This window comes from Rana temporaria, chromosome 9 (assembly GCF_905171775.1).
Source record: "Rana temporaria chromosome 9, aRanTem1.1, whole genome shotgun sequence".
Classification (NCBI taxonomy): Eukaryota; Metazoa; Chordata; class Amphibia; order Anura; family Ranidae; genus Rana; species Rana temporaria.
The window spans coordinates 129,399,614-129,425,720 of record NC_053497.1 but is presented as its reverse complement, the minus strand read 5'-3'; the positions used below and the strand labels follow the sequence as shown (position 1 = coordinate 129,425,720).

General features: G+C 41.7%; 1 protein-coding gene across 1 annotated transcript; it reads right to left on the bottom strand.

The window, feature by feature from the left end:
• Positions 1 to 213: 213 nt before the first annotated feature.
• Positions 214 to 23,805, bottom strand: LOC120914056 (protein AMBP-like). Its single transcript, XM_040324498.1, has 10 exons — positions 23,533 to 23,805; positions 15,063 to 15,205; positions 12,051 to 12,127; positions 9,511 to 9,624; positions 8,467 to 8,568; positions 6,350 to 6,387; positions 6,184 to 6,268; positions 4,449 to 4,616; positions 3,575 to 3,748; positions 214 to 700 (listed from the first exon to the last, which is right to left on the bottom strand). Exons 1-10 carry the CDS (start codon positions 23,638 to 23,640, stop codon positions 681 to 683), a joined length of 1,029 nt encoding a protein of 342 aa, XP_040180432.1. The 5' UTR covers positions 23,641 to 23,805; the 3' UTR covers positions 214 to 680.
• Positions 23,806 to 26,107: the final 2,302 nt, after the last annotated feature.

Sequence of the window (26,107 nt, the reverse complement as noted above, 5' to 3'; positions counted from 1 at the left end):
TTTAAATGTAACCATATTGCTACACTTAGAGGCACTTCTCTTTTATACTCAGTTGTAACATGACGCTATTCTTATATCAAGACATCGCTTGTATATTAAGTCAAAATGTATTAAAAAATTTAGCTTGTCTTGCAAAACGCTCTCAAACCAAGGTTTTACTGTATATCATGGCTTTATTTGTATGCTGAGTTTGTGTAAGCATAAACCATACTGTTTCTTGTAAATTACAGGTTCTCTTTTATTTATTATCAAGAGAGTATAAACCAGTTTATACTTTATTACTATAATAGTACATGAGAGAGACGTGACTGCTAATACACCATTGGCAGTCTGAGGAATACCCATCAAGATGTAGTGTGACTTGGGTAGACAGGTTGACTCAAAAATTAGGTGGTCATACTATTGTCAAAAAAAATTAAATAAAAAAAGATCATAAGATTACTGGGAAAGTTTTCCAAAATGATTAAATGCTGCTCTTGGTGATCAGTGTACCCGAGGGCGATACTTTAGTTAAATGTGGAGTCTGCCTTCTTATTTATCCATCCGTATTTTTCAGATTCATAAAAATGCCTTGTAAAACTCTCATTCATTTGCAGATGTCCCTGTATGGATAGATCATATTGCAGAAAAGGAATTCATGGGATGAAAAGCAGAGGCACCTTCCAGGTATTGATTCTTCTTTACAGGAATTCTTCTTCATCTGAAAAGACAAACATTTTTGCTGTTAAAAGCCATTGGGGTTTATTTACAAAAGGCAAATCTACTTTGCACTACTTGGAAGTGCTGTCACTGTAGACCCGAGAGGGATATGCAAGGAAGATAAAAAAAAACAGCATTTTTGTTTGTACATGATTGGATGATAGAAATCAGCAGAGCTTCCCCTCATTTCAGATCTTCCCCTCAGATCTACAACGACTCCACTTCCAAGTGCACTTGCAGTGCAAAGTGGATTGGCCTTTAGTAAATCAACCACATTGTATGTTTCTGAAAATATATTTTGTGGATGTACGCCCCTGGTGTCCAACCTGCAGCCACATGCAACCCTTTTGTGTGCAGTCCATAAGCCCCATTAGTCATGGGATCATTCATTTGTAAAGGGTTCTTTAGTAACAATGATCTTTATCAGCTTTGTGTAACAAGTCCTACTCCCTAGTCTCTGACTGTCCCTCCTACAGCATGACAGTCTCTGGCCATTTCTTCCAGTAAGTCCTCAGTGGCATTACTTACCTAAGCTGTCCGTACATGGATTGAAATTTGGCTGGTTCAGCAGGGACCAGCAGAATTTTGACCCATGTATGGCCACTGGGGTTGAACAAAAGTTGATCAACCAATCAACTTCTGTTCAACTGCCCTGCTGGAAAAAAGCAGGCTATAGACTGCAGCACCGATCTGTGTATTCTGATGGCGGGGAAGTCTTTCTGCTGTCAGAATAAAATGAGACAGCAAGGATTCTCCCATCCACCTCGAATGTAACGATGGGAGAATCGGATTCGTTTTCTCTGGTCTACGCAGGGCCGATCCGCCCTATACGCAGACTACGCAAGCTGCGTAGGGCCCCCGGATTTACTCGGGGCCCCGCTGGGAAGCTGTTTGTATCGACGTCGACGATTCCTAACCGAAACAATGGCCACCGCCGCGCTGTCCTAGTGTCCGTCCACGGCACTGAATCATGACGAAGCAGCAGTAGTGAGTCAGACGTCAGTGAGATGGCCGCCGCTAATGCTTATAGGAGCTGTAGTCCTACTTGCTGAAGCTCCCTGCTCCAGGGGGGGGTGTTGTCGTCAATCACTCTGAGGAGAGGACAGCGGCACAGCAGTGGTGACGGTGAGATCGTATTTTGCCAGTGCCTATTGGAAACGGTAGGACTAGGAGGTGAATGTTATGTGGTAAAAAAAAAAAATACCCCTGAATGTTATGTGGTAAAAAAACTGAATGTTCTTTCTCTTCTTTCTCTCCTTTCTCTTCTTTCTCTCCTTTCTCTTCTTTCTCTCCTTTCTCTTCTTTCTTTATTTCTTTCCTTCCATCTCTCATTCATCTCAGTCTCTGGCCACGCCCATGTAAACCTAGCCCACTATTTCCCGCAAACACGCCCATTGTTCCCCACTGTAGAGGGCCCCTTAGCAGAAGTTTGCTTAGGGCCCCAGGGAGGTCAGGATCGGCACTGGGTCTACGTGCTGATTGAATAAAAAATTTCTCCCTCCATGTATGGCTAGCTTTACTCACTTACACACCCTTTGGAGACATCAGGAGCTGCATTCAATGCCCTCTTTATCTTGTAAGTTAACAACCACTGATGTTTACTATTTGAATGTATATACTTGAAGTTTAACTGTGAAAATCATATCCAAATTGTGTCAGTAGATGTTATAGTATTCACATAACAAAGGATATTTCTAGTGGGATTTTACCGGTGCCAAGAAAGAACAAGAAAATAATTTGTAATAAAAAATTCTCCAATTTTCTTTTGTACATCAATAAAAATTCAACACGTTAAAATCCAACAGGCTGCAGCCACAAGGGCAGCCTTCAAGATAGACCTACACTCTAAAGCTTATCCATACTGAACAAAAATTTAGGCGCCCTCGGTCAAACTCTCATTAGCAACATTCTGTCCTGGTCTTGGTGTATCTCCTGTTGCCATGAGGCGCCTCTCCCCCCTGCACTGTGCAGGTGGCATTGTTGGTGATACCAAAGGGCACACTGGTAACTATACAAACAGTGGTTTCCACATCCCCTGAAGAAGCCCCAAGTGGTAAAACATGTCGGGAATAGCTATCACATCACTACTACCTGTGAATACACAATTTTTGACCATGTAAAAGACAAGCTGTTGGGTTTTAATGTGTTGAATTTTTAATGATATACCAATAAAATTTGAGAATTTTTTATTACAAAATATTTTCTTGTTCTATCTTGGCACCGTTAAAATCCCACTAAAAATATCCCTTGTTATGTGTAAATCTACCCAGGTGCCTGTAAACCTTGTCACCTAACCACATTACAGTGTAATTAGATGTCATAGTAGTTTGCATATTTTTAATGTATTCCTTCAGGAATAGGAAATAAATAAAAAAAAAAAAAAAAAAAAAGGTTTAGTACATTGCTAAACCATTTACACCCACCACTGTAGGAAAGATGAGTATTGGTGTGTGAGGAACACCAGGATTAGAATAATAAAAAATGCATCCCTGCAAATAAAAACAATTTCACGGGTTTCAGGCAACCCCGTTTTCAGGACAGTAGAATCATATAAAATAATTTTATACATAATGTGCAACTGCCCTTGTGAATAACATAAAGTCCGATATTAAATTAGCACATGTGTGTATTTAGTTGGTAGGTGAACTTTTTGAAAGTTTAAAATGATTAGAAGGTTCACTTCACTTGATACTTCACAATCAAGAAGTAAAGTCATAAAATGATGTGATCCTATACAGTATATGTGAGCATTGCTGCTTTAGTTACAGTGTATCCATGTATTCACTAATAGTTGAGGGGGACTTTGTTCAAGTCAATTGATAAAATTAGTCTGATATAGAAAACTCCTTTAAATTTCCACTTTCTGTGCACTTACCTCCTGTGGGAACCCCGCAGTACTCCTTGCACTCCTTCTCAGTGTAGAAGTGATTTCCGTTTCCTTTACAGCCACCATATTGGAAAATTATGCATTTGCCTTCGGCTGAGTCGAATGCCCATCGGGTTTCAGACAGTTTACATGGGCCTTTTGCTATGGGTAACCGGCAAGCGGCTGCAAGAAAGAAGAACATATCAGACTGGTAGACAGACAGAGGAGCCACTGCAGCCAATCATGCCTGAGCCCAGTCATTTTTTATTTATTTTTGGTCAAAAATAAAGGAAGAATCTATTTTACCTTTACCCCACTTTGCTTCACCTCAGCTCCATCAACATCAATTATTTATTTTTTATCCCTCTGTTGTATGCAGAATTCAGTACTAACTCAAGAGGAAGGGTATATGCCCTAAGCTTGATTATCAGAATTGGAATGGCCATTATTGCTTTCTTGGGTTTCATTGACCTAATATGACCACACCGTCATATTTGAACAATGTCATCAACCAAATTTGGCCATGTAAATATATTAGATCAAAGATGTCACTAGCATCCCTGCCCCTTTGTTATATGTTATATGTGATTGCGGGTCAATCCCATGGCCACAGCTGATTAGTGGCCTGCTGGCATTTGACAGCTTCCTGATCAATTAGGTTGCACTGAATTCGGCCCGAACCTTAGCTCCGTCATAGTCAGAAGGAGGTCGAATGCACCTGTGAATGAATTGAATGCTCTCAAAAGCATCAAAAACAAATATTAAGCGGTTGTCATTGACAAAAGCCTGTCAGTACAGACCCTTAATGTATTGTCTACCATAACTAGGATGTGTTGCAGGATATTTTTCTGATATTAAAGTGGCTTCTCCAGCCCATACCAACCCTCAGTTCTGCATGTCTGGAGGCATTCCCGTTCAGTAAAAAAATTGTTGGGGTTTCCCAGGCACCCGCCGTATTTGAACTTCTCACAGGCCATGGATGAAGTGTTGTAGAAAAAGCGATCGTTGGATCCTAAACAAGGACCAGCAGCGGGAGGCATATGGCAAGATCCTAATAAAAGAAAAGAGAGGGTTAGGTATCAGGGCCTTGCACTTTAAGTGAAACTCCAGCCTAAATAGTTTGTTAGTTTTGGACAATGTTGGGAATGTTCTGTTCTTTTTTTCTGTCTGTGGCTTTGCGTTGGATATTTCTCCTGATTTACTGTCCAGTCTGACGAATGTCACCCGAAAGGGAAGGAAGGAAAATTCTACACAGTTGGGACAGAGTAAAAAAGCTTTTCTATTCCTACCATGTTATACTAAAATGTGCTTTTATGGCTGGAAATTTCCCTTCACTTCCCGTTTTCTTCACCCTCGAAGGAGGGGTGAGGGAAAAAGTCCCCAATGGGAACATGGATAGTAATTAAAACCTTCACTACACTATCAAAAATGACTTTCTTGCAACCTTACATAAATATATTGTAAAGGGATAAGTAGAGAAGGTATTTCTTTTTTTTGTTCTTTTTTTTAAATAAAGACAATATTAAGATATTTTAAGATCTTTGTTAATGTATGGCTAAAGGCAAAACATTGTTGTCCATTTTGGATAAAGTAAGGGAAGGTTATACCCCCTATTAGTTTTTTTTTCCTTTTATGCTGTTGGGGAGATTTCCCATTGCTTCCTTTCCCAAAAAAGGAAGTGGGAGGAAATTTCAGGAGTCCCTTGTTATCACAAGGGTCACCAGAACTGGTGTCCCCATTGGAATATTTCCGCTCTATTGCTGTTCTGGTGTCAACCCAAAGTTTGGGATTTTCTTTCACTTTCAGTAACAACAGTACACAAGACAAATAGAGAGGGCGAATCTCTCTAATGGGGACACAGACAGCAATAAAAACCTGACAGGTGTTCCAATCCCTCTACATTCGATCCAAAACTAAAAAAAAGTTTTGCCTTTAGATATACTTTTTAGCTCCATTTATTCTTGTATACAGAAACATTTATGAGGATTTAAAGGACACTAAGGGCTGATTCACACCAAAACATGTTGTGGGAAAAGCATGATCTGTGCGCATTTCCTGGTAATGTCACCCCAACCGCATTTTGCAAACGCAGTGCATTTCCAGCCACCAAATTGCATCATACCTCAGTACCATGCAGTTTGGTGCAGTACACTCTGAAACAGTAGTGCTTGCACTACTTTTTCAGCGTTCCAGTGTGTTTTGCAGCCCATTGAAATGAGCGGGCTGTCAAAACAGACTGCATGGAAACGCACACGCTAATATGTGAACTGGCCTCTAGAAAGGTTTGCACAGTACTAAAGCTTGTTGAATGCTGGCAAAAGACTGCTGGGAGCTGCTTTAATGCTTACAAGTTATTGTCAGTTTAAACAGGGACTTAAAACATGCTCACAGCTGTTGTTCAGCTAGGATGCAGATCGCCTTGTCTGGTCTATAGATGTGTGCACACTCTGTTCCCTATAACAGGGTATATGAAATAATATTATTTCATAAATAATATGCCAACATTTTTCTAAACTGACAAAACATAGCTGATATGCTTAGAAAATGGACAACGGGTCCCCTTTAAAATCTGAAAACAATATTTCTCTTTATAAATGGCAGCCTAGGGTTGCACGCACCAGCTTTGTTTTTGGTAAATGGGCTATTGTCCATGCCTCCAGAGCCTTCTTCCTCTTCAGTGGCCACTGCACGTGCAGCTCTCCGCTAAAAGAAAATACATTTACAAGATAGAATTGACCAGGCAACCATAACCAGCTAAAGATGAGCTGCATTGCTGTTCCTTACCTCGTGTTTCACCTCGAGGTCCCCTGGAGTACATTCACCTGTGCAGAGACACAACATTCGTTATTGCAGGGAATGTAACCTCATCATTAGGTAGGTACACAGTATATGTAATAGAGATTAGCGTGATGTAAATAATTGAATCAATGTGAATTCATATTTTAAAAACTTTGCTTCTATGTATCACACATGCACTGCTTTAGGCTGGGTTCGCACTTATGCCGAATGCAGCTCGCAGGGGTGAGGTGCGTTCCCTGTTCTCCGTTTTAGTACCAGTTCCAATGTCAGACATTGCATGTGATTTGCACCGCTTGCCTGTGCACATCACATGTGATGTCTGTGTGATGCAAATTCGAATTTTCATCCCATTTGAACCAAAATTGTGCAGTACCCTTTTTTTTGTCTGCACCAAAATTGGATCGCACCCATGTGTTCTGATTTCTGTCCAAATTCACAGTTCCCACTGCGATATGCAAACCGATCTGGGGGTGTCATTAACTTTCTATTGACACCCACAGCAGTTTGCATAGGGCAGTGTGAACTACCTGCGAGTTGTATGAGATGCAGTAAACGGTACTGGAATTGCTCTGGTTCCCTCATAGCGCTGGTGTGAATCGGCACTCAGAGACGAATCAGGCCCAAATTTTTGCATGGATTCGGACCTGAGACAGAGCCAAAAATGCACAGGACTCCTGTGCAACCGGAGATGTGTAAATCGGCTCCATTGAGAGCCAGTCACAGTCTCCTGTCATGCGAATTGGGTGCGGGGAAACCAGCCTTATTGATCCTCCTCAATGCAAATTTATGTGTCGGCTGTATTATGAAAACACTGTACCCCTGTTTGGTTGATATTTTGTCTTATAGCCAATAAAAGAGAGAAGTAATTACACTCTGTGAGAGTAATGGAGTTAGTGAGAGCACTCAATAGTGGCTAATCAACAAATAGCTACTTTAATACAATTCAACATATGGAAGAGAATGCATGTATGTCACATGCTGTAAAGCTGAACCTTTGGATGAACTTCTGGAAACGATGGCAATTTTTCTGACAATACAAGGGTGTCTGATTGATATACATAGACATCTGATTGTTGCCAAATCCAGATATCTAGCTGTCCATTTAGTTCAGTGTCTGTATGACTAGAATTGACACCTTTATCAACCAATTAGGTTTAGGTGTGTTGTTTTCTAGTCTAGAAAACATGCATCTCATTGGGTAGTGCAGCATCCAGTTTCATCTTATTTATAGAGCGCTGGGAAGACATACTTAGTAATCCTTAGTAGACATACTTAGTAATGCTACTGCCTGGTTCACACCTATGCAAGTTGTGGTTGATGTTTTTTCTGGGTGCGTTTTTCACATGCGTTTTTTTTATGCATTTTTGGAAGGTGTCTGTCTTGTAGGAAAAAAACATCAATAACACAGCAGAAATGCATCAAAAACATTTTTGATGCATTTTCGCTGTGTTTCCATTGAAGTCTATGGCACCAATAACAACCTGCTGCGGGCAAAAAAGTCCCTGACCATTTTCAAAACGTGGAAAACGCACAGATGTGAACATGACCCTTAGGTAATCATGTTAAATGGACTGTAAAATTGCATAGGTGTGAACCAGGCCTTAAAGGGAAGATCACACACAAAATGCATGCAATCTGTAAGTAAAGGATCCAAGAGGTGTCAAATGATCAATTTTGGGGGTATCCAGATTGGTAGCAATTACTATTACTGGTGTCATAATCATTCTATTGAAGTTTTTGGCAAGAATATTTTTGAGTTTCTGGGGTACACTTTGCACCACAAGATGAGGTAGTTTTCTGCTCTACATCTGAAGTGCACCACCTGCATTTCAGAATTTACAAAGACCTAAGTATAATACATTGGCGTATCTTCTCATGTTCCTTAGAGGAGGTGCCATATTTCCCCCTTGAAGCACCAGGTTATGCTCTCTCATATATTACAATGACAGGCCCAGCAATTCTGATCTCTGAATTCTGTTCCTCTGTTCAGAAAGGTTAAGCTCCATTGCTCTGTACTCTGAGCACAGATGTCCAAGTCTTTGTACCTATATGTTAAATACAGCTGCACTGAAATGCATAGGGAAGCACTGGTTAGACTGTACCTTTGTTTTGAAGAAGGAAGATGGAGTCTTCTGTAACGCCTTGCTCCAAAGCAAACTGCTTAAAGTCTTCAATCAGATCTTGCCTCAGCTCCGGGGTGCGTCCTAAATTTAGGTGAAAAGTAAGTTGCAGGTTTCAAAAATATCTTGTGTGTACCATGGAGCTATAATGGATAGTTTTATTAATGGATTTACTGCCATGATATTGTACAGTCCTTTCCAGAATTCACAGAACCTTTGACTTCATTCCCCATCCGTGAGGAACTAAGAAGCTAATATTGTTTCTTTGGTCATAGGGTGGCTACACACCCAACCTGAGAATCAACCAATGCGATCAATCATATGATATTAGAATCGTGTGTGTTGAAGGAACAACAAGAAGTACAGTAAAACCTTGTATTGCGAGCATAATTTGTTCCAGAAACATGCTTGTAATCCAAAGCACATTTCCCCATAAGTAATAATGGAAACTCATATGATTCGTTCCACAACCATTTATTCATAGGTCCTTCAGTTTATAGTCCATATGAAAATATTATAGCAATGTGACCAGGTTGTGTAACCATAAAATGTCCATCCACAAGGGGATTAGAAGCAAAAGTATAAAAGAGAAGAGAGCCACCTCTAGGTGTAGCAATATGTTGTTAAATGTTGTACCTTCTTTAAATGTAACCATATTGCTACACTTAGAGGTGCCTCTCTTCTCTTTTATACTCAGTTGTGACATGACGCTACTTGTATATCAAGACATCGCTTGTATATCAAGTCAAAATTGATTAAAAAAATTAGCTTGTCTTGCAAAACTGCCTCAAACCAAGGTTTTACTGTAATGTAAAGTTGCTTTATACTGTGAACAATACTGTATGCATTATACCTGTCTATACCAGTAGGTGGCACTGCAGTGTTATAATGTGTTTTCTATGGTAATGTAAATAGAGAAAGTAACTTTGTTCCTAAGTATGTGTAGTTGTATCCTCTTATTTCCTGTTCCATGATAGAGACATGCTTTCCCAATAAATGAAGTCCAGCCTCAGCCATCATACTCACCGTACAGCTTCACTGTTGTGGTAGTCTGACCCCTCTTTGTCTTACGCATCAGCATTGTTGCATATTCATTGTAATTGGTGAACACAACATAATTTTGGATCTGTGCACCCCATTCTGTAAGAGAAGAAGAATTATTCATATATTATTAACATAAGGCAACCTGACAGATTTCAGCCACAGAGACACTACAAGGCAGGACTGCTAGGTGGCAGCAGAAGAATGGCGAGTCTCTAGTTTGAAGCAGAATTCTGGACATTCATATTAACTTTAACCACTTGACAACCGGGCCTATTTTGGCACTTCTCTCCTTCATGTAAAAATCACATTTTTTTTGCTAGAAAATTAATCAGAACCCCCAAACATTATATATATATATTTTTTAGCAGACATCCTAGGGAATAAAATGGCAGTCATTGCAACTTTTTTTCCCGCACGGTATTTGCGCAATCATTTTTCGAACACCTTTTTTTGGGAAAAAAAACGGTTTCACGAATTAAAAAATAACAAAACAGTAAAGTTAGCCCAATTTTTTTGTATAATGTGAAAGATGATGTTACGCAGAGTAAATAGATACCTAACATGTCACACTTTAAAATTGCGCACACTCATGGAATGGTGCCAAACTTCGGTACTTCAAAATCTCCATCGACGACGCTTTACATTTTTTTACAGGTTAATATTTTCGAGTTACAGAGGAGGTCTAGTGCTAGAATTGTTGCACACGCTCTAACGCATGCGACGATACCTCATATGTGGGGTTTGAATGGCGTTTACATATGTGGGCGTGTTCGCTTCTGCGCGCGAGCTACCGGGGATAGGGGCGTTTTAAAAAAATGTTTTTTTCATTTTAGTTTTATTTTACTTCATTTTCTTATTTTTACACTTTTATTTATTTTTATTTATTTTTTTATCACTTTTATTCCTATTACAAGGAATGTAAACATCCCTTGTAATAGGAATCAGTGTGACAGGTCCTCTTTAAGGAGAGATGCAGGGTCAATAAGACCCCACACATCTCTCCTCCAGGCTTACAAGCATGAAATCGGTGAAAAAACATTCACCGATCTCACACCAACAGCCGCGACTGCGGCTTTGTTTACTTTCGGGTACCGGGCGTGACGTCATAACGTCGCACCCGGACCTCCGACGGTCATAGAGATGACTGTGACCGTCTGGTCACCAGTCATCTCTATGGTTCTTCAGCGAGCGCCGGCCGATTCGCTCTCCGGGCCCCCGATGGCACGGGAGAGCCCGGAGAAGCACCGGATGGCGGTGTGAGGGGGGGGGGACGTCCCCTCCAGCTGCCTATAAGAACGATCAAGCGGCGGAACTGCCGCTTTGATCGTTCTTATTGTGCAGAGAATCGCCGGCTGAAGACAGTGATATCATTCAGATATCACCGCACAAAGGGGAGGACGTTAATTCTCGTACTGCTGTGGGCAAGTGGTTAAAGTGTTACTAAACCCACAATAGTAAAATCAGTGTGTATATGCAACATTGCATGCTTGTTATACTCACGGTGAAACTTAAGGGGTTAATCCTCTGCATTATGTAAAAAGGCTGTTTTATCCTGTATTCACAAATCCTCCCCCTCCTGCACTGTCTATCTGGGGAAGGCCAGCTAACATAGGCAGAGTAGCTGACCTGCACATGCTCAGTTGTGTCTTTTATGCTGGAGAGAACATTTACTTGGTCTCAGAGCCAGCCAGGTCACATGATATTGATATCAGACATGTAGGCGTGTATACAGCAGAAGTGAAAATCTCCTCCTACCTGAACTCTCAGCACTGGAGAAACTGTGCAGTTTATCATGTAACCATGGTATACAGATCACGCAAAAAGGTATATAGTGGCAGTATTTTAAAACCCCTTGGCACCGAGCATACGCATTAATGCGACCTCGGATTTAGGAGGTTATACCAGGATGATGCCTGCAAATTGTATTTGAAAGACCGCTGCACAAATACTGTGTGACATAAAATATTGCAACAATGGCCATGTTATTCTCTAGATTCTCTGCTAAAAAATATATATAATGTTTGGGGGTTCTAAGTAATTTTCTGGCAAAAAATACGGATTTGAACTTGTAAGCAACAAATGTCAGAAATAGGCTAAGTCATGAAAGGGTTAATGTGAAAAGAAGATTTATAAGCTTTGTACTGGGTTTAGTAACACTTAAACCACTTCCTGCTTGGTCAATAGCATATTGTCGTCCGGGAAGTGGCTCTGTTATCCTGACTGGGTGTCATATGACGTCCAGCAGGATAACATGCCGACGCATGCCCGTGGGGGCACACAGCGCGGTGTATCCTTACCACGTGATCAGCTGGAGGAAAATGATGAGCTTTGGTTTAAGAAAGATTGCGTTTGAGGAAGTGGTGAAGTGGTGTGACATCCATGTTGATATGTCAGTTAGTAATGTGAGAGGAGACTGAAGGAGTGAGGTGAGCAGTAGAGAGATAGATCTGTGCGTTGTCAGAATAACGTTCCACTTTAAAGACCTTTTTTGCATTTGAAACAAAAAATGTAGATAAACCTACTTGCATTGTCGTAATTGAACTTCCCAGGGACATCTGTCTTCTGATAGGCACCTGTGACTTGTGTGCATGTTCCATGTCTGCAGGAAATATCAGATGATAAGCAAAGCAAGTACCCAGATAGACACGTTTGTTCTTTTTTATAAATACAAATTATTTGTTTGCTATTCTGCCACTAGATGGTAGTGTGGCCAAACCTATAGTCTTCAGAATTTCATTGCCGCTGTACTGTATCTGCTGATTTGAGCAGGATGGTATCCATACTCAGTTAGGCCCCATGCACAAAAATAAATGCTGCTAATGTTTATTTATTTATTTCAGGTACTAATATAGTACCGTCAATTTACGCAGCACTTTACGTATACTTTGTATGCTGGCTGTATACGTGCGTATTGTGTTTGTGCTCAGCATAAATGCATTCTATTGGCCAGAATATTCATTTATTCTGATCATTACAATATACATACATGTGCGCTTATGTGCATTTAGGTGCGTTATGCATGTAAAAAAAAACAAAACTTTAATAGCTTACACTCCAAACACAGGTTTGGGGCATTTTTTAATGCCCCCTAAACGATGTGCACGGCTATGCGCATAAATGGCCACATTAAATAACATGCAGCTACATTCATTGGCAAAAAAAAATTGGCAGATACTCCTAGTAGTGTCATGTTTCACGCTTGTGTGCATGAGGCTTGGTTCACACTAGATGCAAAGCGAATTCACAGTAAATGTGCCCCGCATCTAAATCACAAACCTGTTCATGCGAACTGATTGCAGAGTATATGTTAAGTTAAGGACACCCCACAATCAGTTTGCAAAAAGAAGCACGATTTGCAGAATCGGATCGCATGGGTGTGAACGCCCATGCGATCCGATTTTGATGCAGATCAAAAAAGTGTCCTGCACAAGTTTTTTACCCTTTCTTTTATATTAAACCTTTTATGCGGAGCTGCACCATTGCCTTCCTCTTGTTTTTTGTTTACATACCCCTCCGAGCACCCAACACCCAGTGGATGCCTAGGTGGTAACGAAAGATAGAGGAAGTACACCTATCAAGACGGATCGCACAAACTCGCCGTTCGTAGGAGATAGGCCCACTGCTATAGGCCTCCATGTGAGTGCATGTGCATGTGATATATTATCTTCCATACCTGCAGTCACAGTATTATGCCATATCTGCCCTTGTCTTTCACTTTCAACATGACCATTTGATGTGGAGATTTTGATGTCACCTCTACCCTGCTGAGCCCGTGAACATACAGTGTTTAATTGGTTTTAGGCTGTCCGTGCTATGGCCTGGAGGTGAGCCTTTTATACCACTAGAGGTGTGCGCACCGAAGTCTGCTCTTCAACCACAGGATACCCCCTTGGGCCTCTATTATTGTTCACAGTGCACTTTAAGATTTCATTTGTGTTATTTGACGTTTTTACCTTATTACGGTCCCACATCTTCCCTCTTCTGGGACTTCTGGGACTCCATTTGGATTGTGTTATATTTAAACTTTCTGGCACTATCCACATCTACTAAGCTGTTTGAATTTACATGCTTCTCATGTTTGTGATTTTCACTATTTAATTTAATTATAGTATATGTTAATATTTAATTTATGCTTATTGCTGTTCACCATTACTGACCCACAGACCTCCCACCCTCACTGGTTTTAGCGCTTACTCAGTGGTGGGTTTTTGCTACTCACTTCCCTGTGCATCTGCTCTTTCCACTTCCTCACACAGCGCAGTCACCATCATTTATTTCATTTCATACATACATGTGCGCTTATGTGCATTTAGGTGCGTTATGCACGTAAAAAAAAAAAACTTTAATAGCTTGCACTCCAAACACAGGTTTGGGGCATTTTTTAATGCCCCTAAACGATGTGCACGGGTATGCGCATAAATGGCCACATTAAATAACATGCAGCTACATTCATTGGCAAAAAAAAATTGGCAGATACTCCTAGCAGTGTAATTTTTCACACTTGTGTGCATGAGGCTTGGTTCACACTAGATGCAAAGCGAATTCGCAGTAAATGTGCCCCGCATCTAAATCACAAACCTGTTCATGCGAACTGATTGCAGAGTATATGTTAAGTTAACGACACCCCACAATCGGTTTGCAAAAAGAAGCACGATTTGCAGAATCGGATCGCATTGGTGTGAACGCCCATGCGATCCGATTTTGGTGCAGACCAAAAAAGGGTCCTGCACGAGTTTGGTCCAAATGCGAATTCAGCCATACAGTTTGTATGGCTGAAATTCGCATTGCACAGACATCGCAGGTGACCTGCACAGCAATGCGGTGCGAATCACCTGTGATATCTAGCATAGCAGCAGTGTGAACCGGCCTTAAAGGGGTTGTAAGGCTTTGTGTTTTTTCACCTTAATGCATCCTATGCACCTTGCAGTGTCCGGCCCGCCCGAGCCCCCGTTTTACTTACCTGAGCCTCGAATTTCCAAGAGCGCGATCCCGCATCATTCTCCCCATGCCTGAATGGCTCTTCATTGGATAGATGGATAGCAGCACAGCCATTGGCTCCCACTGCTGTCAATCAAATCCAATGACGTGGGGGACAGGGCCGAGTCATACAATTGGCGGCTATGGACGCCGATTGTATGACACGGGAGTGTGCCCGCAAGGTAACCCCCTCGGGAGAGGAGCCGTGAGAGCCAACGTGGGACCCCAGAAGAGGACGATCGGGGTCACTCTGTGCAAAACGAACTGTACAGTGGAGGTAAGTATGACATGTTTGTTATTTAAAAAAAAAAAAGTGAACCTTTATTGTCGCTTTAGGCTTTAACCCGTAATAAAAAGACGAAATATAGAATCTGGTTTCTATAAAAAAACATAATTTTTCTGCTTTACCAGTTTTTCTCAGTCATCTATGCGGAAAATATATACATTTTTTTTAAGGACTGTAAATGATACATTAGAAGGAAAATAAAAATGTAAAACTGCCTTGCTTTTAGCTTTCACTAGGCTACAACTTCACACCTAGTAATGTAAGTTTTCACCTCATCCTGGTGTTAACAATTTGAACCTCTTCATCTGTCTGTCCTTCGCTGAGCTCCAGCGTTCCCATGTCAAAGCTGCTTTTGTACTTCTTCAGCCACGGACATGTTGAGCCAATGGCAATGTCATACCATTTTCCATATATCTGAATAGAGAAAATAGATAAATAAAATCAGAGATGCAAAATACAGAGCCACATGATTCCCCTGTCCTCTACACAGTCTGCTGCAAGATAAACCATACATGGACAGAAAATCATGCATGCTTTTTTTCTCAGATAATAGGTGCAGGAACTCCCCCTTTCTGAGTCACCCCTCTTCCTTGCCCCTACCCACCCCTGAGCACCTTCTCTTGGTTCCATCCTATACCCACCTCCCAGTACCGCCCCTTTTAGACAATACAGAACCAAGTATCATTTTGTGGTGCTAAGAAATTTGTATGGAATTTGGTAATGATATCAAGAAAATACGTAAAATAGATCCCCTGCAGCCAGCAACAATAGATCCCTCTAACAATGGACCAGCGACAACAAAATTATCCCCCCAGCAACAATAAACTCCCGGCAGCATCAACAGATCTCCGCACAGCCAGCATTAAAAGACTCTCTGGCAGCCATCAACAATAGACTCCTCCTTAAACAGTAGATCTCTTGCAGCAACATAAGACCCCCTGCAGCAACATAAGACCCACCCCCAACAACAATAGGCCCCCCACCAGCAACAATAGACCTCCTCAGCAAAAGTAGACCCCCCTGCAAAAAATTGGTCCCCTCCAGTAAGAAGATATCCCCCAGTAGTGAGCATCAATACCCTACAGCACACCACAGCACCCCTTGCCAGTCATACAATCAGTTCAGGAGGTGCCGGAACTGCGTTCCCCCGCGTTCCTGCTGAAAAAAAAGCCCTGATGATAATACTGAAAGAACAAGATATGTCTGTATTTGTATATATACAGTTTAAAGGGAAGGGATTTTTCCACATTGTTTGCAGCTCCAGAGGTCAGTAAGGACTTTATTGCCTACGAATGCTGTATGTAAATTGTAAATACTTGAGTAACCATAGCTTCAGTTTAGATAATTTAAGCCAATTATACACTGTATTTATATATTTCAAAATGGCTTAGATCTAAAAATAAAAATAAACTGATGGCAGGTATGGATCAAGTATTTGCATATTCTTATGCAGTAAAGCCTTTACTGACCTCTGGAGATGTAGGTTTGGACAAGGACTTCAGCCATTTTGCTGTCACCTTTTAAGGATCAATTGCTTCACAGTTCCAGCAACTACAGAGGTAATTGAGGGTTTGCTTTGAATCAATTTTTTTTATACATATAGGTAAATATTTGAATTTCCATATCTAGAGACAGTTACACTTTAAAGCCACATTCCAGCCATATAAAGCCAAACTCCTGTCAGGAGCTAAACCGTCTGTTAGGTTTTTAGTTCTGAATATGACACTATTGGCGAGGAGTCAGAAGTTCTAACCTCTCCCCCTGTTTTTGTCTGTGTCCCTGGCAGGGCCAGATTAAGAACATCATGGGCCTGGTGCTGAGGATTTTGGTGGGGCCTTTTAGGCTGCATTCACACCTCCGCGACAAGTAACGCCACGTACGCGGCGTATTTTGCCGCGAATAGTGTAACTTTTTTTTTACAAATCCTTCCTATTGCTTTGTATGGCCGAACGCCAATGCCGCCTGAAAAAAAGGGTCCGGGACTTTTTTTCATGCCGCAGGTGTACGGCGTCTATGAGATGTGAACCATCTCATAGACAGCAATGGGAATTCTCCCCTCCAGCGGCACGAGCGGCCGGCGTCGGGCGTTTTGTCGCGGAGGTGTGAATGGGGTGTAATAAATAATAAATAAATGCGTGGGAATGACATGAACGCAGCCCAGCCAAGGCAAGTGACCAAAGGCACAGAACCCAGAAGGAAGACCGGGTGAAGATGGAAGTGTCCAGGCCCCGCCTGATTCATCGCAGCACTGGAGGGCTCAGTCTGAAAATGTAAGTGTACACTAATGTGCTAATATGCTGTGCATACTTGTACGTTGTGGCATAACCTACCCCAGGGCCTCTAAAAAGTAGTAATGTCAGGAAAGTTTACTACCGCTTTATTATCACAGGATCCCAGGAGCCTCTCATGGGGCCCCCTACTGACCCGGTGGACGGTGGCCCTTGGGCAGTGCCTAAGTGCACAGTTGCCAACATTTAAATTTTTTTTTCAGGGCCACTTTTTTATATAAGTGCTATATTTAGAGTAGCTGAGATCCCCGATGTTCCTCTATACATCATAGTAGTAATCACAAAATTAAATGAGTACTAATAATGGGGCAGAACAAATATGAGAACTGATATTTCCTTTAGTTGAACTAACAAAAGTGTGTCCATTCTAGAGCTGGTAACATTGAGGATATTCAGTATAATTTTAAAGAACTGTTTTTGTGGGTAAGCGACATAGGGGAAGAGTATGGACGGTATATAAGTGGGAAGTATGTGCAGGTGAGTGAGAGGAATGTGGAGGGTCTAACAGTGGGCACTATGTACAGGAGAGGAGTACAAAGGGTACGGAAAAAGCACTATGTACAGGAGAGGAGTGTGAAGGGTATGACAATGGGCAGTATGTACAGGAAGAGTGAGGGGGTATGACAGAGGGTAGTACGTACCAGAGAGAAGTGTGGAGGGTATGATGGGGCAGTATGTACAGGAGAGGAGTGTGGAGGGTATGACAGTGAGCAGTATGTACAGGAGAGGAATGTAGACGGTATGATAGTGGGCTCTATGTATAGGAGAGGAGTGTGGAGGGTATGACAGTGAACACTATGTATAGAAGAGGAGTGTGGAGGGTATGACAGTGGGCACTATGTATAGGAGAGGAGTGTGAAGGGTATGACAGTGAGCACTATGTACAGGAGAGGAGTGTGGAGGGTGCGACAGTGGGCACTAAGTACAGGAGAGAAGTGTATGACAGCAGGCACTATGTACAGGAGAGGAGTGTGAAGGGTATGACAGTGGGCGCTATGTATAGGAGAGGAGTGTGGAGGGTATGACAGTGGGCACTATGTACAGGAGAGGAGTGTGTAGGGTATGACAGTGGGTACTACGTATAGGAGAGAAGTGTGGAGAGTATGACAGTGGGCACTATGTACAGGAGAGGAGTGTGGAGAGTATGACAGTGAGCACTATGTACAGGAGTGGAAGGATATTTAGGGACTGAGTAGTGGTTAAGCGGGTCATACATGGATTGAAATTACGCCAATTATGCAGAGACCAGCCATAGTCAATCTATGTATGGGCTAGCTGGTTTTACACAAGTAAATCTATTAATCAACTTGAGTACAACCAGCCTGTTTTTTTTTTCTTAAAACAATCAGTGCTGCCAGCTAAAGTTAGCAACACTGATCATTGTACGCACTGGCAGAACACAATAACACTGCAGGAGTGATTCCCCCATCCACAGGTCAGCAGGTGAGAGGGTGTGTGGGGACAGGCTGGGGAGAGATACTAGTCAGTGGCTGGGTAGGCACTGGTAGTATCAGAGCCAGATACACACAGGTTACATACGCCACGATCGTTAGAGCGAGAACAATAATTCTAGTACTAGACCTCCTCTGTAACTCTAAACATGTAACCTAAAAAAAATGTAAAGCATCGCTTAGGATACCAAAAAAAATTGTGCTAACTTAACTAACTAACTTTTTTTAATGAATGAAACATTTTTTTCCAAAAAAACATGTTTGAAAAATTGCTGCGCAAATACCGTGCTAGAGCTGCACAATTAATCGTTAAAAAAGTGATCTCGATTCAACCCCCCTGACGATCTTCAATGCAGAGTTTGCTGATTCTTTCATATAACAAGTGGAGAGACTTTCAGCTGTCAAAAGAAAATATCCGGGCAGTCTGCCAAGTTTTTAACAGGAAACATTGTAACTGACACTTCCTTCTTAGATCAAAGGGATACACTTCTGTGTGTAAAGAACAAATCTGGGCAGTCTGCGAAGTTTGTAAACAAAATGAAACATTGTAACTAACATTGTAACTAAATTTAACCACTTAAAGTCCAACACTTGTTTCTTAAGTTAGAAAGCAATATTATTTGCTAGAAAATTACTTGGAACCGCCAAACATTATATATATTTTAGCAGAGACTCTAGGGAATACAATGGCTATTGCTGCAATATGTTATGTCACACTGCATTTTCCCACTTCAATGAATAATAAAAACCATAAAAACAAAACAGTGAAGTTAGCCCATTTTTATTTTTTTTTATTTTTTATGTGAAAGATGATGTTACGCCGCAACAATCGTGAGAGAATCGTGATCTATCTTCTAAGCAAAAAAATTGCAATTCTCATTTTAGCCAGAATCGTGCAGCTCTGTACCCTGCAACATAAAAAGTGCAAAGACCACCATAGAGTCATTTTCTAGCAAAAAACAAATGATGATTTTTACATGTAGTAGAGAAGTGTCAGAATTGGCCTGGGTGGCAAGGGGTTAATTACCATGAGTAATATACAAATAATTATTATAAGCACTGTGATCCTATCAGTCTGCTGCAATGTGTCAGCTTGTATTTATATTGGCCGCTCTGAATGTAGCTTCTCACAGGCTGTGCAAGCAGGCCCGTATCTCCGGAACCATAAATGATAGTCGTCCCATATTTTAACCAGTTGTGGGGTAGCTCTTCCCATGCCTACCCCCAAATGTAGGGTTTCTGTGACCTCTGGTCATCGAGCTACAACCCCCCAAATTCGATCTTAGAAAAAAAAAATTCTTAAAAAAAAAAAAAAAAAAATTTTTTTTTTTTTTTTTTTGTTTTTGGGCAAATGGGCCTATCTTGAGAAAGGGGCCTGGAGCTGCAGCTCCATCAGCCCCATTGTTAATCCGGCCCTGGTCCCTGGTTTAAATATTTCTCATTACTTCATATCCTGACAGGAAATGAGGATGAAATCTCCCCAGTAGGAACAGTGATTGCAATAAAAAACAAACAAAGGCCCTAACCTTTGCTTACTCTAACCAAAGGGAAATAAAAAGTGTTGGCTGTTGTTCCAACATAAAGTGTTCCAAATAGGATCCATTTGAGTGTACTTTGTTTTCTATTTGAAGTTATCCCCTGTTTGACATTTGTCATGGAACAGATGTCTTCTGTTGGAACATTTTCCACCTCAGCTCTTGTTCTGATGCCAACTATAGGTTTTTGTTTTTCTCTTTACTTTCTATCCCGGTAAAAATGATCTCTTGAAGGATACAGCTCCCCCCAGGGGCACATCGACTGCAATAAAACCCCTGCAGAGGTTCTAACTCTTCCCGACTCTATGCTGCAGGCATCATCCCAGGACCGTTTTTTTAGAGCGGGCCGTCAGCTCCTCAGGGATAACAACCAATGCGGCTAAAGCCGCTCGGTCGTTATACCGGAGGAGTGAGAGGGGACGTCCCCTTCCGCCTCCTTCCACCACTCTTTTCCGGCCTCCTGTCCCATCGGGAGACCCGAGACCTGATCTGGCACTTCCGCTGGCTAGAGTAAGATTGGAAGGAAGCCGGGAATAGCTTCATTACAGTTTCCTTTGTGTAAACATGGAAGCAACGTCACTTCCAGTTTACTCGGCTGTCAATGGCACGGTTTTAAAAAAAAATTACAGTATTCAGAATACTTTGAAATGCTAAGGAGGGATTTGGAGTCTTTTAGACCCCTGATTCCTCAATAAAGAGTACCGGTCACCACATATTACGGTCACAAAGGATGTTTACATTCCTTATGACAGCAATAAAAGTGATCAAATTATTTTTTTTTTTTAGTGACAATGTAAAAAAAAAAAAAGGAACATAAATGTGTTAAAGCACCTCCGTCCCTGCGAGCACGCGCAGCAAAGAAAACGCACATGTAAGTCACGCCCGCATATGTAAACGGTGTTCAAATCACACATATGAGGTATCGCCGCGATCGTCAGAGTGATAGCAATAGTACTAGACCTCCTATTTAACGCCAACTTGGTAATCGTTATTTTTATTTTTTAAAGCGCTACCTATGGAGATTTTTAGGTACCGTAGTTTGTCTCCATTCCACAAGTGTCCGCAATTCCAAAGCATGACATGTTGGGTATCTATTTACTCAGTGTAACATCCTCTTTCATATTATACAAAAAAAATTGGGCTAACTTTACTACTTAGTTTCTTTTTGATTAATGAAAGTGTATTTTTTCTTAAAAAATTGTGTTTGAAAGAACGCTACGCAAATACAGTGTGACATATTATTCTCCAGATTCTCCGCAAAAAAAAATATATATAAGGTTTGGGGGTTTCCTAGCAAAAAAATACGGATTTTAACTTGCAAGCAACAAATGTCAGAAATAGGCTTAGTCATGAAATGGTTAATGCAAGGGTAGAAGATTAAGTTGTAATACTTACCTTATGCCTTGCTTGTACAGGCTTTCTCCTAGCTGTAAGAACCATCCAGTGAAGCCGCTTCTGCCCTTGTAGTGGAGCATCCTCTGCACTACAGGTGTTAAATTAATATTTTTGCTGAGGGTACCAGGAAAGTGGACTTATACTTACCTTACCTATTACCCAGCATTTTTCTCTGCTCTCTAATTCTCCTGGGATGTGGGAGGGCTCTCACCATCCTCGTGTACAATGCAGGATCAACAGTCCTTCATTGTAAGTGAGCACAATGAGAGCCCCTCAATAGCCCAGAGTGTCCGAGAAAGCGATGGCTGCCAGAGTAGCGGAGTGTTGAGGTAAGTAAAAGTAAATTTTTCTGGTAACCTCTGCAAAAAGTATAATTTAAACTCTGTAGTGCAGAGCAAGCCCCAGCTTTAAATTATCCTGAACATTAGCTGACTCCATAACTCCTAACTAGAAAAATACACATCCTCTGTCGATATTGATAGCCTCATCCCAACCATGAATGCTCACTTGTTTGCATTTCTTGGTTGAACTAGATGGACTTTTTTCAACCTGACTATGTAACTATGTGTATGAATACTTGCCACATTTCAGTTATCTCTGGAGCCTCATTCCATTGCTCTAACCAAGTTGGGCTTTCCCTGTGTAATAGTGGTCAGGCCAATGGTAAGGCTGCAGCATTGTAACACGAGGGGGCAATTAGATCAATTGTCCAGGTAAGCTCCAGCACTGGAGCTTGCCCAGGATGGACTCCCACAGCAGGGGAGAGGAGAAGGAACTTGCATGGGTGAGTATACATAGCTGGGAGGTATGTTATGGGGCACACTGTCAATTTTCCCTACGTGGATAAGTGACAGTGGGGGCTATTTACTAAAGGCAAATCCACTTTTCACTGCAAATGCAAAGTGCACTTGAAAGTGCACTTGGAAATGCAGTCGCAGTAGATCCAAGGGGGACATGGAAAATAAAAAAACGCATTTTAGCTTGCACATGATTGGATAATAAAATCAGCAGAGCTTCCCCCCATTTCAGATCTACCCCTCAGATTTAAAGCGACTGCACTTCCAAGTACACTTTTAGTGCAATTTCAAGTGAACTTTGCACTTGTAGTTTGCACTTGTAGTGCAAAGTGGATTTGCCTTTCGTAAATAACCCCCATAGTCTTTTTAAAGTCCAACTTAAAAAAAATAACCTGTGCTGAACCTATATGGATACTGCCTTCACTCCTTCGACAATGCTGCTGTATTGTTCAGAAGTAGGTGAGGCTTGGTCGCCTACATGTTTACCAGTGTATGTGAAGTCCGAACTTTTTTTTTCAGTTTTTGGTGGAGTGGGGAATGGTTAAAACCACTGTAATTTTTTTTCTCTGCCTGTGTCTTGTCAGTGAAGTTTCTCTTTTCTTCCTATTCAAAAGACACAGTAAGGCCCCGTACACACGTCCAAGGAACTCGACGTGCCAAACACATCGAGTTCCTCGTCGAGTTCAGTGTTGAAGCCGCCGAGGATCTCGGCGGGCCGACTTTCCTCATTGAACAACGAGGAAATAGAGAACATGTTCTCTATTTGGCCCGACGAGTTCCTCGTCGGCTTCCTCGCTGAAAAGTGTACACACGACCGAGTTTGTACGGTCGTGTGTACGGGGCCTGAGAAGTAAGAGGAGATCTCTCCAAAGGGAAAGGATATCCCTTTATAAGCCAGCCATACATGAATCGAAATTCAGCTGGTTCAGCAGGAACTGGCCGAATTTCGATCCATGTAGGGGCAGGGCACCCTGGTTCTACGGAATTTGATCTACCAGCCTGTGGGGTTTTTCCCAACTGATTAGTGTCGCCAGCTATAGCCAGCAGCACTGATCAGTATGTTCAGACAGCAGGGGAAGTCTTCCCACCATCAGAACGCAACAGAATGGAAGGAGTGATTATCCCATTCATATTGAATGTGTAAAAGGGGAAAACAAAACATTTTTATGTATTTTCAATCAGCTTCTTTAATTATAGCTGGAAGAAATGTGACCACTATGAACATCTGATTTTCTATATTAACAGAAAAACATGTAAGTAAAATTAGGAAGTTACCTTGGTGACATCAAAGTTCTCCTGTGGTATAATGGACACCTCCGTCTCAATGGGGTTGCTGGTCACTAGGGCCAGGAAGGCAGGGAGGAAAAATAGGTACGTCTTCATGTTCGATGTCAGAATCCCTCTACTCCAGAGGTAAACTATACTGCTCTCTTCAGATCCTTAAAGGTTTAATGTCCGGGGACCCTGCGGACAAAGACCTGTGCCCAGTGACCAGAGTTTCATCATCAATTTCCACCAATGGAAAGCTTGCTAAATATTGATCCACCCTTAGAAAAGGAGACCCATCTTTGCTCCTCCTGATTCAGCAGAACAGGACTCAGTAAATACGAAGAGGACTGATGAGTAGGATGGTCATTTTGTAGACAGCAAATCAATTATTTGTTTTAGGCTACTTTTTATTTTTACTTCCAGCTGCTGAGTCCATGCCAAGATCATTCCATATAAAGTCATGTCTGACATGGATAAATATCGTTGTTTTTCATGGAAAGTGAATGAAAGAGTGCAGTAATAGCATGGAAATTATTGTTGGACTAGGATTAAAGAGTGTTTCTGGTGTTTAAAGGATAACTGTACTTGTATAAAAACACATTTGCTGTTTTATTATATACATCACATGTGTCAAACACAAGGCCCTGGGGCCAAATTCAGGCCATTTCATGTGGAGTGACCTCTCCTGCAGCTGCAGCAACCCCCCTCATTGTTGCCCCCACCTTGTCTCAGCAGTCAGCAGCAGAGAGGACGACAGAACTCCTCCACCAGATCCTGCACTTCTCCATGCAGCCACAGAGAGGCTTGTATCTGCCCCCATCCCTTTCCCCATCTCAGCGGCTGGTAGCAGAGATGACGACAGAACTCCTCCACCAGATCCTGCGCCTCTCTGTGCAGCCACAGAGAGGCTTGTATCTCCCCTCAGCCCTTTCCCCATCTCAGTGGCTGGTAGCAGAGAGGACGACAGAACTCCTCCACCAGATCCTGCGCCTCTCTGTGCAGCCGAAGCACCCCCTTCTCTCCACCTCCCCTGGTCTCAGCATTCAACAGACTCTAGCCCTCATTTGGTCCTCCTCCAGACTCTGCACTTTCTGCTTCCCCGCTCCTTTCCCAGCAGCTTCTTTCTGGCAGCAGCACAAGGTTAGGGGGGTGCACTGTGATGTAATGGAGGGTGGGGGACTCTTGACTTCTGATGATAGGGGGGCTCTTGGCATCTGATGTAAAGGGGAGTGGGGTACTCTGCACATCTAGTCTTACAGATACAACCGGCCCTTTGATGCCAACCATAATGCTGATGCGACCCACAATGAAATTTAGTTTGACACCCCTGATATACATGGATACTGAACAAATGTAACCTCTTCTGTCTGCTTTTTCTTTCCATGAAGCTTGAATGGTATTAAACCAAAAATGTATTATATTGCAGCTTACCAATCATTAGATGCCAGAAGACAGCAGGGACCAATCAGAACGTATAGCGCGACTCACGCATGCGCAGTAGGGAACGAGGAGTGAATCCAAAAGTCTTCACAGCCTGGTTCCCTTACCAGGAATGGCGACGGCAGCACCCGGGAGTCAATTATAAGATCGGCTGGTGTGCCGAAATTGCATGCTCCCTAAACAGGTAAGTGTGCATAAGCAAATACTGTAGCTGCTGACTTTAAGAAAAAAATTGCGCCAGCGAGAATCCGTTTTAAGTGTACTTTGTGACCAATTAATGACTCTTAGTATACATTGCCATAGAAAAAATTAAGACAAAATGTCAAAAATACATTAAAAAGTTGAATACCAAAAAGCAAGGTAAGGTGTAGAAAGAAAAAAAAAAAGGGAAAAAACAAGGACCTCAAATAGGAAGAGAGGAAAAAGAAAAGGGAATGAAAAGAGGAGAGAAAAAAAGGAAGTGAAGCTGATCATTTTAATCACCCCTGCCAGTGTTAAGTGGCTTGTCTCTTCCATGTAAACTGATACATTCTGCTGGGGAGCTGAAAAAGCTGTGCTTTTGGAAAACAACAGACTTTCTGGCTGGTTCAGCAGATGCAAATAGAGGAAGGAAAGCCTTAAAAAAGAAAACGAATGCAGCCATCACTTAAGAATTGGTAAGCTGCGATGTAATAAATGTTTACTTTTGGGTTTAATACTGCTTGATTCAGGTCATCTTAAATCCGCACTATAACTGCAGACGAGTGAGAAAAAGTTTATTTTTGCTTGCTGCAGCCTATCAATAATGCCTCTTAACCACTTCATTACTAGGCACTTACACCCCCTTCCTACCCAAGCCAATTTTTAGCTTTCAGCGCTGTCGCACTTTGAATGACAATTGCGCGGTCATGCTACACTGTACCCAAACAAATGTTTTATCATTTTGTTCCCACAAATAGAGCTTTCTTTCATGGTATTTGATCACTACTGGTGTTTTTATTTTATGCGCAACAAATAAAAAAAGAACAAAAATGTAGAGAAAACATTTGTTTTCTTTGTTTTATGTTATAACATTTTGTAAATAAGTACATTTTCTTCTTTAATGATGGGCACTGATTAGGCTGCACTGATTAGGCTGCACTGATGAGGTGGCACCAATGAG

What these genes read in the sequence shown, in the direction of transcription:
- LOC120914056 (XM_040324498.1), bottom strand. Translation starts at nt 23,640, where the DNA reads ATGAAGACGTACCTATTTTTCCTCCCTGCCTTCCTGGCCCTAGTGACC. An exon ending in AGAACTTTGATGTCACCAAG is followed by an intron (nt 15,206 to 23,532) that starts GTAACTTCCTAA and finishes TTCTCTATTCAG; the next exon opens with ATATATGGAAAATGGTATGA. An exon ending in CTGCGGGGTTCCCACAGGAG is followed by an intron (nt 701 to 3,574) that starts GTAAGTGCACAG and finishes TTGTCTTTTCAG; the next exon opens with ATGAAGAAGAATTCCTGTAA.